The following is a 14,327-nucleotide window of genomic DNA, read 5'->3' as shown; positions in this document are numbered from 1 at the left end:
TGAGCTGGAACCCACAAAAAATGTAAAATTATACCATTTTGCTCTAATGAATATAGTTCTTGCATAATTTCTATTATCATCTCTTGTCTTGTTTCTGACTTCTGCTCATTTAAACTTATTAGAACTGCACTAGAATCTGAACATACTATTGCCTTGGATATTTTAACTTCACTAATCCACCTCATTGCCATAGTTATAGCAAACATTTCTCCTGTATATACTGACAGACAATCTGATATTCTATTTTTCTTTCCCACTTTTATCTTGGGTACTGATCCCACACCCCCATTTCTGAGTCTTTTGAAGCATCAGTGAATATATGCATAAACTCTCCATACAATAACCCCATATATTCACTTACACTACATATCTCTGTCTCATCGGACCCTTCCTTTTGTCTTCTTTCTAATAGGCTAAGATCGACTTCTGGCTGGGGCATAACCCACATTGGTACTGATGAGGGAATTCTTATAGCATACCCAACCTCTTCCAGACTCATTGCTTTTATTATCTTCCCCACTCTCCATCCAAAGCTATTACACTCCTTCCTCTCATGTTCCCAGCTTAGTCTCAATACTTTTTCTGTAGGATGATTTTCACTCTGACTTCTTAAGTTTGCCCAATAGGACGCCATTAACTGTCGTCTTCTTATCTGTAGCTGCATTTCTCTCATCTCTACAGGTACCGCTGAGACTGGAGAAGTTAGACATGCCCCACAACATATTCTTAAGGCTTGATACTGAATTCTATCTAATTTAATTTAATTAGTTTTATTTGCAGAGCAATATACTAGACAACCATAATCCAAAGTAGATCTTATCATGGCTATGTTTATAGTTTTTAGATCCACTCTATCTGCTCCCCATTCTTGGCCCGATAACACCTCATCACATTCACTACTCGTTTACATCTTCCTACCATCTTTTCTATATGTTCTTTCCATGTTAATCTATTGTCAAACCATACTCCAAGAAATCTAACTATATTAACACTTTATAGTTCTTTATATAACTTTAGCTTAATATCTACTTTCCTTTTTTTATTTGTGAACAGTATTACTTTTGTCTTTTCCACTTCATTTAATGCACTCTGCATTTTCCTTATACTATACTCTATATTCTTTCCTTCAGGGCCGTGCACAGACCTTTTGAGGGGCATGTGCTGAAACTGAAAAAGGGCACCCCCTCCCTTTTTTTATATCAAGATTATTTAGTAAAAAATAAATTATATATATTCTCTTTTTTAGCTATTCTGTTTGGTTTTATAAGTTAATTTGTATTATTTGGTTAACATGATTATGAATGACATTGAGAAGAGGGGAAGGTGAGCGATGAGTCAAGTATTTTTGACAAACTTTTTTAAAATATAATTTAAGTAATTATGTCCAACTCAATTCCAGATTATAAGAAACTATAGCCATACCGTTACTATAACATATCCAACATGTATCCGCCTACCTGGCAAAAATTTGATACTGTGGTGGACCAGGGATGTTGGTCTCTTGAAGATCTCTTATTCACTACACTATCCCTAAAATAAGCCAGCAATGAAAAAATAAATAAAAATAGTGTGAAAAGTACAGTTGCAGTGAAAAGCATTTCTGAAGGATCACGTGACACTGAAGCGTAGACTGAACTGAAGTAATGATGCTGAAAATTCAGCTTTGAATTTCACAAAAATAAATTACAATATATTAAAATATATTCAAATAGAAAACAGTTATTTAAAATTGTACAAATATTACACAATATTACAGTTTTTGCTGTATTTTGGATCAAATAAATGAAGCCTTGGAATGAATCATGAATTAAATTCGGCATGATAAAATATAAAGATTTCACAGTGATCTGTATTTTTTTTTTTTTTTTTTTTTTACTACTACATTACTGTAGTAAAACCATGTTTTACTACATTTTATACATGTGAGGACGAGCGGAGAGTATACCATAACATGATTAGCCTGAATGTTAATAAATTGTGTATCAGCAATCATAAATCAAAGAAGAAATTTCTTAGAAATATAGTTATAAAGGTGACGAGGATCACTCGTCGCTTTGTGTAAGTTCCAGTACGAAACAGCGCAAGGGCGCACCTGTTATGATTTTCCGATGGTAAAAACAAATTATATGTTGTTGTATTACTTATCAATATATAGTTTTTGACCAGCGAATGTGTGCAAATGTGATTTTTTTTTTGTCCGTCATTAAAACGGCGACGGTGCCTGCCGCTGCCTGCATCACATTACATTTTCATCTACAAGTTACAAACTAGTTTTTGTAGCTATATAGACGGAGCGCTCAGTTTTTCCTGTGGTAAAATGCATTTGGCCAAAATCGCATTTTATAAAAGATGAAATGCTACTGTATGCATAGGCTATTTAAGTGTTAGCTATATATTGTCTCAGTCAGTCAGACAGACATCCAATAAATAAAATATGAGCCTTTAAAGACATAGTGTTTAGTAGTACTTATTCAAACAACAAGATATTTATTTACCCTTCACAAAACTTTGTTCAGCTCAGCTGTTGTCTACTGTGCGGCTGCTGTGGAACTTCAGTTGATTCAATGAATATAGAGGGGGCGGAGTTATCAGCTTACTGACAGCTTGAGGATCGAATAAGATTTACACAAGCTCGTTTTAAGAACTTTCATTTGCTTAATATTTGTAAAACAGACAGACGTAAAGGGTGACCAATAGCATTGATAAAAAAAAAAAAAAAAAAAAAAAAAAAAAAACACCAAAAAAAGGGCACTTCGGAGTGTAAGGGCAAAAAGGGCATGTGCTCCGCACAGGTTGAGCCCTACCTGTGCACGTGCCTGCTTTCCTTTATACCAAAGAGCCCCGTCATCAGCAAACAATGATTTCCCCAAACTTGAATGTATTTTTGAGAAAACATCATTAATCATGATTATAAATAACAGTGGACTTAATACACTGCCCTGGGGACTTCCATTTTCAATTGCTCCACTCGATGATATATTTTCCTGCTTTAACCCTTATTCTTTATCCAATTAAAAACTCTTTGATCCAATTGTACATTCTTCCTTTTATACTCAACTTCTCTAATTTGATTAATAATCCCTCTTCCCACAACATATTGCTTCTCTTTATCAAAGAAAACAGCGATAACACTTTCCTTGTTTACAATTGCCTTTCTTACTTCATCTTCTAAAGATACTATTGAATCCAAAGTCCCCCTTCCACACCTAAATCTGCTTTGATAAGGAGAAAACCAGCTTCTTTTTTCTAAATGATATGTCAGTCTATCAGTAATCATTTTCTCCATTACCGTACATAGATGAGAAGTTAAAGCTATTGGATGATAACTCACAGGATTACTTGGATCTTTCCCAGGCTTTTTAATAGGTATAATTAATGCTTCCTTCCAACCTTGTTATAAAAAGACAGAATCACCTTCATAGAACTATCACTGAAATGCTTCATCATAGTATAACTAACTCCATCCATTCCCAGGGCAGATTGTTTCATCCTTCTAATTGCATTTCTAAGTTCACTTAGGGATTTTTTTTAGATCTAGTGACATATGTTCAGTCTCTTTTATCCTCAAGAAATCAGGATACTCCTTTAACACATCTTTCCTTATTTCATTACTCTGTTCTGTCAAGTTTTACCATTTACCATTGTTAGATCTAGCACAGACTCTTCACCTGTTGACACATTTACACTAGTATAATTCCCATCATTTAAACATACCAAATTCCTCTTATCTATCGACTCCTCCACCACCAATCCATTACCATCTGTCACTAAACCTCCCCATAACGTACTCTGTGCATTGAAATCCCCTCACCAAATAACCCTCTCTTCATTTTGACCTTATCATCTCTTCCAACTCATTCAGCAATAACTTCTTACATGGATTATGAAAGTTTATTATTACATATTTCAATCATTTAACCCATATCTCCACCACCACATAATCTTTTGTCTCTCCTTTACCGACATATCCACATAACCACTTTAGCACCTTCTGCAGAAGTCACATTCTTCTTAATTTTCTCATTCTGCACCTCAATTGCTCTTTTCCTCACTTCACATCCTCCAAACACTATATTATGATCTCCTCCACAGTTGCAGCACTTGATTCCTGCCCACTCACACTTCCCATAGTCATGTTCCCCTCAGCATCTTGCACACCTTTTCCTTGATTTACACACCCTGGCCACATGCCCGTACTTTTGACAATTATAACACCTTAAGGGTGGGGCTACGAATGGTCTAACTGAAAAGCTGATAAAGCCAAGTTTTACCTTATCTGGCAATTCCTTCCCTTCAAATCTAAGTTCAACTGACAGACTCTCCATTCTATTCCCTTCTCTGTTCATAAACATTCTCCAAGTATTTTTCTCCACTTATATTACTCATAAGCTCTTCCATACACACATCTAATGGCACTCCAGTTATTAATCCACTTATCCATTAGTGAATCACATTTGTTTTAATGGCACTATATACATACATCATTCATAATAATTTTCATTTAAAAAATAGTAAAGAATATATAATCTTACAATAAATGTAGAAAATAGTGTTCTTGTTTTTGTGCTCAACTTTAAGGCATTTACTCCTTGACTGAAGCAAACTATACAATATCAGACATGGAAATGGCTTAAACAGTTATCACAAAAATAGCACCAATGATACTTAAATCTCTTAACAGATCTGATATTACACATTGAACATGATAAACCTGAGAAAGAGCATCCTTTAAGAGTCCTTTAGACACAAGCAGCACAGATGAACATGCTTCAAGAACAGAACTGAAAGAGACGAGATATCTACAAAAACATATTTGTGCAGGATCACCATTTTCAGACACTGTTCATCATCTTAACAAACATAAACCAATAAAAGTCCTTCAAGTGGACCTGAAAAGCTTTTTCACTCCTAGTCAGTCGAGACTTGAGTTCTGGTGAAGATGGCTGACCGAGGACAGCTTGCTGCGTTAGATTCTCTGTGAGGAGTGTTTGTGTTTCACAGTATAATATAACACGAAAACACAATATACAAGAACATTAACAACATACACAATGACCTGAAGTATATGTGTTCATTCAAAGAAAGTGTTTCTATGAGTTAATTAGAGAAGAGTCAGTTTTTATAGCAGTGTTTCAGAGAGAACTCTCCACACACTTTCAGGTCTCAAATGTCTTTCTGAGGTGTAGTGTTAGCCACAGTGAGCAGGGGTCTGGAGTCATTCACAGACATCCTGGACCTAGTGTGTTTATGACCTGAGGGATCTGTGATCATTTGTTGATCTAATGAATAATTCATTTTTTAAAGTTTATCCAAACCGCCATTTCTGATTATCACATGAGTCGTGTCCTTTGATTGAGGGTCATTGAGATTAGGGGACGTCTCTTTCCTGTTGTCCATCATTAGTGGTTCTTCCTGATTATGGGATGTCACATTGGTAGTGTCCTTCTATTCATTGTGGGAAGGAGACATATGTTTAATTTATGAGTTAAACAAAGACAAAAAGACTAGATAATGCTAAACTGTAAAAGATATGTACTAATAAAAGACACTTGTTCTCTAAAAGGTTATACTCTAAACAGGGGCGTGGTTTGTGGGGGGCATGGGGGAGATAACCCCGCCCCCAAAAACCAAAACTAGCTAGTATAACCCAACACACACACACACTTTATTGTTGGCTTATTTATTATGGTAATTTGTCTAACTCTTTGTAGATTTTATAATAGCTAATCTGTTAAGAGAATAGATTTTATCTGTAGATTTGTATTGCAACTGTGACATGTTGTAGTAGCTATTATTTCTAAATGTGCAGGCTGTTGTTTTTCATAACAAATGCTGTATAGATTTTTCTTTTTTTTTAAAGTAATTATTGGCAGATACAAGTCAGAATCGAGAGCCATGTGTACAATCGGTTCTAATGATGAGTGATGGAAAAACCTGACCTTCACATATTCACAGAGATGACACAGAGCTTGAGAGCCTGATCAACTGAAGAATTAATAATTATCAACATAAGAACATGTTCAGTTGTCTTCACATGGCATGCTCAATTAAAACATCCTGTCTAACTATAGCCTATAAGTGCCCAAATATTATACAATTCATTATATAAATGAGTAGGCTAATAGTTAAATAGGCTTTATTGAAGTTATGTAATCAACCAACTTTGCATGTGTATGATAGCAAAAAGACATTTTTTACAAAAACAAACAAACAAATAAACAAATAAACCACACGAGGGAGCATGACCCGGGACTCCATTTAAACACCCCCTACTCAATGTTCAAACCAAAATTACAGCCTTGACTGTAAATAATTGTATTATTTTAGATTTATATCAGTTTTATAATAACATTTGTTTATAATTTTATCACTTTATATTAGGTGACTTTAACTACTATGTACTTAAATGTATTTAAATTCAATTTGGTACAATTCACTTCTTGTGTACGTACATGTTTTTACATTGGACTTGTATTTTAAAAATATCTGCATGCAATTACAGCTGTTAATTACTGTGACTATATTAATAATTACACTGTTGACTCTAACACCTGAAACCACTCTTAAACCCAAACCACTGAACCTGTTCCTAACCCTCACCCGTATCCCACCAGAACAGCAGCAAAAGTGTTTCGCAATACAATATGAGCACAATAACTGCACTGTATTTATTTATGTAAATAAATAGTAGTCAAGCTCACACTGTAAAAAATAAGTGTAATTTTAACTGTAAAATTTTGTAAAAACGCTACGGAAAAAAACTGATAATAGGTTAACAGTAAGTTCCCGTACTATATACAGGGAAAAACTGTAAAAGATCTAACAAAGCATTTAATGTAAATTTACAGTAAAATTCTGTTAATTATACAGCTTTTAGAAGTAAAAAAAGAACAAATCAATGTATAATTTACAGTCTAAAACTGTAAACTGATATTCCCAGAATTCCCTGCGTGACACTCCACGTTTGAAAGTATTTTGTTTAAATAATCATGTTTTTAAATAGTTCTTGTTATCAGTTATGTACATTTGAGCTTTATGTTACATCTTCTGTTGCTTAATGAAAGTTTTTTGCATTATTTAAGTATCACGTGTGTTACCATGATGGTGTTTTGTGTTTCCATAAATGTGCACCTTCTATATGTTAATATATACTTCTGCTTGTGGTGAAGCTACTTGTGATGAGCTTTGATACTTCATGTGGCTTTCTCTTATACAGTACCATCTTTATTATTATGGTGGTTGTCAGTATTTTCAAGGTACAAAACAGATTTAATTTTGTGTGTTGTTGAATTTACTAGTTTATATTCACATTTTCTTGTTTGTAAATTACAGCTTTATATTGTAAAATTAACAGTTTTTGACGTAAATGTGTTTACAGTTTTCTGTATTTTTACAAAATTATTCTGGCAACCACAGCTGCCAAAAAGTTTTTGTAAAAACAACAAGAAATTTTTTACAGTGCACCTAATATAAAGTGGGACCTTTTATCATTATTTTTTTTAAATATTTATAATTAAGTAATAATAAAATAAATTATTACCACTGTTCTTCATTCTGAGATAAACTATTTAATTTCTAACTTTTTTGGATATTCATCACCACAACTTCTATGGCATTTCTATTCCCTAGACACGGGACGCAATATAACATACACAGAGAACTTTACATACACAGATATCACAGATCTGAAACTGTTGTAAACATAGTTTTTGGAGATTAATTGCACACAGTATCTCACCTGATATTCGGTCTTCTTCCTGTCTCCTGTTTGAACAATAAACTCAATTAAACACATTGACTTTGGTTGATTAGATACATTTTCTAAAGACGTTTTCTTTTAGACAATAAATATCATATTTCCATATTAAATCAGCCGTATGTAACATTTACCATCCTTTGGTCTGCGGAGATAGTAAACCACAGCAGCTCCGGTCACTGTCAGCAGAACAAGAGCTGCAGATATTCCTGCTACAACAGCTGGAGACAGACCTGAATCAGGAACAGCTGGAGACAGACACTCGTTATTATTACAGAGTGACTAGTACAGAGAGTCAACTTTACTCATATTTTTGACTGATTATAGTGACGAGTGGGGCGGGGCCGAGGGCCCTGGGAACGAGGAGTGATTGGAGATGAGCGACACCTGCGACACTCACCGGTCTCGAGTCCCACGGAGGAGATGAAGGACGAGAGAGGACCAGGCCTGGGATTTTAGCTGTGTTTGCTTTTTATTTGAGCGCATCAGTCGTTCTTGAGGGGCTGATGCGCTGTTTTGTGTTTATTTTGTAATTAAAGTTTCATTTTAATTGTCGGCCGGTTCCCGCCTCCTTCTTCCGGATGAATATGAAGGTTTTATTATTACAATTATATTTACACTTTTTGATCATTATTTGTATAATATTGATTTAACTAATCATTTTTTTGAGGAAGAGCAGCTCAAACAGTGTTACAGCAATATGAGCTAAGAGAGTACAGCAGCACAGAAAACTGAATAATTTGATTAATTTATCCATGCTAATAACATTAAACTTCAATTATGTATATTTTCTGAAGAATAAAAACTGACATGCATGTGAAAGAAATAATATAGAAAGATGATATTTTCACTTTCTGATCTGAATGTCATATTTCTCTAGTCTGATTCTAAACAATAATAATCAACCAAAAGTTTTGTTTTCGGTCATAAATGCTCTCTTAAATCCTTCTGTCAATTGTATACCAAATTCCTCAAATGAATTATGTGAAAGATTCTTGAGCTTCTTCTCTGAAAAGATTCTTATTTTAAGATCTCAGATGGGAACCACTTGGTTCCTGTTTCTGATGAGATGTGCAGTCATCATCAGTAGTCAGTTGGCCCTGTCTTACTTTCCCTGTTTAACAAATGCTTATCAACTGGTTCGGTTCCCGCTTCGGTTCCTAGTCTCCAGATTGTGAATCTGTACATGCGTAGTTAGTGAGTGCACAGGCGCCACCTTTATTTTTCATTTTCATTCTGTCATTGATCAGGACTGGTACGCTTGCCGGTAAGTGTCTGTAAACTGGCTTTGCTAGTAATTCAGATCGAAAAATGATATCGCATGATCGTGTAATTTCATTAGTTCTTTGATGTTTGTTTTGTTTTCATTGCAGGTTAACAACCTAGCGATCTATAGTGATTAGTTAACTGACGAGCTAAACGTCACATATGACGAGCTGTGTATGTGTGCTCAATAAATGCTCAAAAAGTGGCTTGAGAAACACGTCTCCTCAGTTGTTGACTCTATCTTTTTCCAGCTCTGCTAACTCTCTAAAATTAAACACTATCTGCCAAAAAAACCTCTTGAGATAGCTGTTCATGCGTTTATCACTTCTCGATTGGACTATTGCAACTCTTTGTATTATGGCATTTCAAAGTCCCAAGTAGCTCGTTTTCAATTGGTCCAAACTGCAGCAGCAGGCAAAAAAAAAAAAAAAAAAAAGAAAAGGCCGCAAATATGATTCTGCCACCCCCCTTCTGCGAGCACTTCATTGGCTTCCTGTTAACTCTAGGATCAATTTTAAAATACTCTTATTTGTTTATAAATGTTTACTTATCTGAATTGCTGCATCCTTACAACCCTTCCAGAGATTTCAGATCTAGTAAGATGAGACGCAGAGGAGACAGAGCTTTCTCAGTGATGGGCCCCAGATTGTGGGACAGCCTGCCAGCACCCCTTAGAGCTGCTCCAACATTATCGTTTTTTGTTTTTAAATCTCTTCTGAAAACTCACTTGTTTTCTGAAGCCTTTTGCAAATTGATAGTTGTGTAAATGTAGCCTATTTTTATCTATGATCAATACTGTGTGTTGTACAGCACTTTGGTCAGTCGTGTGATTGTTTTAAATGTGCATTTTAAATAAAAAAACTAGAACTAGATATATTTATATTTTAATGGAATCAAATCTAATTCTTTCATTAAGAGGAATGATTTATAATATTGAACTGTACTCTAAAACTGTTTTAAGGGTGAAGGCAGTGAATTATTACATTAAACTCACCAGAGACATTAACACTGAATCTCCTCGTGATGCTGAATCCACTGCTGATGATCTGTAGTTTATATTCTCCAGAGTCTGTGATTCTGGTGTTTGTGATGATCAGAGATCCAGTCTGATTCACCTTCAGTCTGTCTCTGAATCTCTCTTTACACTCATCATCTGAACAGATACTGCTCTGATTTCCAGAGATTTCATTGAGGGGAATGTCATTAAAATACCACTTCATCAAATCATCAGTTTTTTTCATGACACCAGGATCCAAAGTAACAGATTCTCCCTCCTTCACTGACTTTCTCTTCATTTCTTCTTGATCAGCAGCAGAAACACCTGAAACACAAACCAACATCTTTACATTGAAGAGAAAAAGACAAATCAAAACTACAGAGCATGAAAGAACCATTGATACAAAAGCGAAGCTTAAACACATTTAAATGACACATAAGCAGGCTATATCTGTCTTATTAATTTTGTTAATAAAAGTTAGATGTTTAATATAGGCTGCAATTTAATATTTGCCATTTTACGGCTGATTTGTTTTAATTAAAAATGAACTACAAACTACAATCATTTTAAAGAAAGGGGAAATATTTATTTGTGTTACAATGTGGGCAAAACCCATTTTTCTTATTCATGTTGTTAATATAAGTTCAAAGTTTAATATAAGTGAATTTGTCATTGTATCTGTTTTATTGTATAGCATTTTTATAATAATAATAATAATAATAATAATAAAATAATAATAATAATGAGCCAAACTAAGCATTCATTTGAAGTAAGGGGAAAATCCAAAAAATTTACAACATGGGTATGTCTTATTTGTTGTGTTAATAAAAGTTGTATGTATAATAATATTGTAATTGTAGTATTGCTGATGTTGTGTGTGGGATTTTTTATTTTTATTTATTTTTTCATTAAGAGAAATACTGAATCAACCTTAAGTATAAATTTTTTCCAAGAATAGGAAAAATCTAATGTTAAAGATCAAAATAAGCGCTGCAGATACGAGAACACAAGATTGGTTTCTGCTGAGGTAAATAGACACTGTCTCGATCTTTCTGTATCTTCCTGTATCTTTGCAATGGCTTTAGAAATGTTTGTTAATTCTTGATTTGTATACAATCAGAGGCAGACAGTAATGAAGTATTTTTACTCTACTGTAAAAGTGCTTTTCAGGTTTCTGTACTTGTTCTTAAATATTACAGACAAAACAAACAACAACTTTTATTTGTAAAAAAGTATGACTTTATGCTTTGGAAGTGATATAGTGAAGTAAAGTTTTACAAAGAAAAACGCTCTGATAAATTACAGACACTTTTTAAATTAACTTGTGTAAAGTAAAAATGCTTCATTACTGTTTGCCTCTGGACGTTACAGGTAATAATATGATCAAAAAGTCATGAGGCAACAAACGACGGTCAAAGTTCAAACGTAATGTAAATCAGAGGTCATGATGAGAAACTGACCTCTCTACAAAACACAGCTGCAGAATGTCACTGTGTAAAGACACACAATGATTTGCTTTAAACACATATTACTCACCATGGACAGTTACATTGAAGATCTTTTTACTGCTACTGCTGCCGGGGAAGATGATTATCTGCAGGTTATAAAATCCAGAGTCTGTGTTTGTGATGTTTGTGATGGTCAGAGATCCAGTCTGATGATCCAGATGCAGTCTGTCTCTGAATCTCCAGTTATCTTCATTATTACACTGAACATCTGTACAGGTCTCATTGGGATCTCCAGTGATTTGAGCGATGCGAACACCATTATAATACCATTGCACTTTGTTGTCTTGGGTTTTTGTAACATCAGTGTGTAGAGTGACTGAATCTCCCTCCATCACTGACACATCTATCTTCACAGCAGATGCACCTGCAGAAGAAACAGAGAATACATTACAACAATTGTGAGACCAAACTATACAAAATCAAAACAATAAAACAATGATAGAATTGACAGTGCTTTAAGTTTCAAGTAGGTCTATTGAACAGCATTGTCCAAGTAATACTACAAAATTGTTACACCCCTGGTTATTTACACATTCACAAAAAAACAAAAACAAAGAAAAACACTCCATTTGTCTCCCGAATCACTTCTTGTGAATCCACATTTTGATTCATGCACACTTACTGTAATAAAGTATTATTCAAGTGGCATCTCATAGGACTTACAGACATTAAGATTTTAGTTTTCAAAAAAAAAAAAAAGTATTTATTTGTTATCTATTTTGGTCCCACTTTATATTAGGTGGCCTTAACTACTATGTACCTATATAAAAAATAAGTACAATGTACTTATTGTGTTCATATTGTATTGTAAAACACTTTTGCTGCTATTGAGTTGGGATGGGGTAAGGTTAGGGAGAGGGTTGGAGGTATGGGTAAGTTTAAGGGTGGGTTAAGGTGTAAAGTATGGGTCAACAGTGTAATTATAAATGTAATTACAGAAATTAAATACAGATGTAATTAAATGTCGTTTTTTTAAATATAAGTACAATGTACAAACACGTATGTACATAATAAGTACATTGTACTAAATTATTAATTAAAATGTAAGTAAATAGTAGTTAAGGCCACTTAATATAAAGTGGGTCCTCTATTTTTAGTCTCACACAGGTTTGTTAAATATTTAGTCAGGTATAAATGGAAGAAAAAAAACTACTTGAGATTTTTCCACATTATTAAGCAGGTCACAGTTCTCATGCAATACAGTATGTGGAGAAAGAAAGATCTTTCTGAAGATGAAAAGCACGCAATAGTCTGGAATAGGCATGAAAACAACTAATAATCTTTGAAATCTGAATACAGACTATGGAACTGGAACTGTCAAAAGATTTATGAGTTATTCAGCAACATAAGAACTTGTTTTGTCAGTTTTGCGTGCATAAAGAGTCACTCACGTCAATGGTATGTCCCATTTTAGGACACAGTCGAAAGTATAAAGCGGCACATTGCACAACGTCTCAATTTTGGAAGATTGGCTTAAAAATGAGCCATTTTAAACTTACGAGAAATTTTTGAGTTCTGAGGATCTTTTATAATATAAAGATCAATGGAATGATTTCTCAGTTCTTGACACCTTTAAACAAAGTAAGCTATTATATTAGCCTAAACAAAAATCATACTAACCAAATTTACACATACAGTACTAAATCATATATGATGTCACCATATCCTGGTAAAATGTTGTGTTTAGAAAACATGTCATTTTCAGTCCAACAACCTATTTTTTAGAGTGTAAAATGATTAGAGCTGACAAGCTGAAAGAACATAAAATAAATGATATCTTACCAGTCACGAGCAAAATCACTGTCATCCAAAAATAATTCATTTACTGCACTGTCCTTCTGAGATAATAATGCATTTTATGTGGAGATAAAAGCTGAAGTTGATCAGCTGTCAACAACAACGCCTTTACCGACAGAAATTAAACCGAAAGTAACACCTGACGGAGTTAAAGTCGGAGACTGGAGGAGGAAATACTCGTCGTCGTTGTAGTTTTCGGCAATTTAACGTCGAGGTAGTAAAACACAGTACTCTACAGCGTCACATGTATACAGCGTTTGATGAAATAAAAAACTTAGCTAGATTTAGGCTACAATGTTAATAACGTTAGGACCGCGCCATCTCAGTAAAGGTACAGGTGTACTTCCTCGTTTCGCGGGAATGAGACAGAACTGCGCGTGCGTTTCTCCAGGAAGAAAGGAAGAGACCTTATTTCATTCTGAATGACGAGAACCACAGCAGAGTCACTACAGCAGATGGAGCTGTTGTTAAACTTTTCCAGTTAGGGCTTCATAAGGGGGTTTCTGCAACTCAACAGCCCTGTAATAAAAATAGTAAATTAAATGTAAATAAAATCACATTTAATTCATCAAAAGAAAGTAATGTCATAACCACAGAATAAGCAGAAAAGACTGAACTAAACCTGATTGAGTTGTTTTCCAAATGACATACTACACTGTGCTTACACTCACCTCTTTATGAGGTGCTTCTGTTCAGCTTCTCAGTAAAGCAGATATCTAATCAAAGAGTCACTCGTTACAACTGAGCTTTACAGAAGAGCATCTCTGAATGTTCAACACGTTTAACCCTGAAGCAGACCCTTGCTTAGTTGGGGGTGTTTAATAATTGTGTGTCATCTGGCAATATCTTGATTGCACAGACACTAAAGGATGAGATCTAAATCAAAGTCGCTTTAGAGCATTAAAGAACATGACACATTTCTCCTGGAAATCCTGTATAATTCAACAAATCAGATGATGGCCATGAAACTCCTGAAGTTATTCCAGTTTTGTGTGCCCTATGC

General features: G+C 34.4%; 1 protein-coding gene across 1 annotated transcript; it reads right to left on the bottom strand.

Annotated features, from left to right (window-relative positions):
• Positions 1-7,849: 7,849 nt before the first annotated feature.
• On the bottom strand, positions 7,850-13,784 carry LOC113080409 (uncharacterized). Its single transcript, XM_026252585.1, has 4 exons — positions 13,310-13,784; positions 11,556-11,891; positions 10,017-10,343; positions 7,850-8,004 (listed from the first exon to the last, which is right to left on the bottom strand). The coding sequence occupies exons 1-4, from the start codon at positions 13,347-13,349 to the stop codon at positions 7,865-7,867; spliced, it is 843 nt and encodes a 280-aa protein (XP_026108370.1). The 5' UTR covers positions 13,350-13,784; the 3' UTR covers positions 7,850-7,864.
• Positions 13,785-14,327: the final 543 nt, after the last annotated feature.

This window comes from Carassius auratus, unplaced genomic scaffold (genome assembly GCF_003368295.1).
Source record: "Carassius auratus strain Wakin unplaced genomic scaffold, ASM336829v1 scaf_tig00031255, whole genome shotgun sequence".
In the NCBI taxonomy this organism is placed as follows: Eukaryota; Metazoa; Chordata; class Actinopteri; order Cypriniformes; family Cyprinidae; genus Carassius; species Carassius auratus.
Note: the sequence above shows the minus strand (reverse complement) of the source record. Positions and strands in the feature narration are given on the sequence as shown.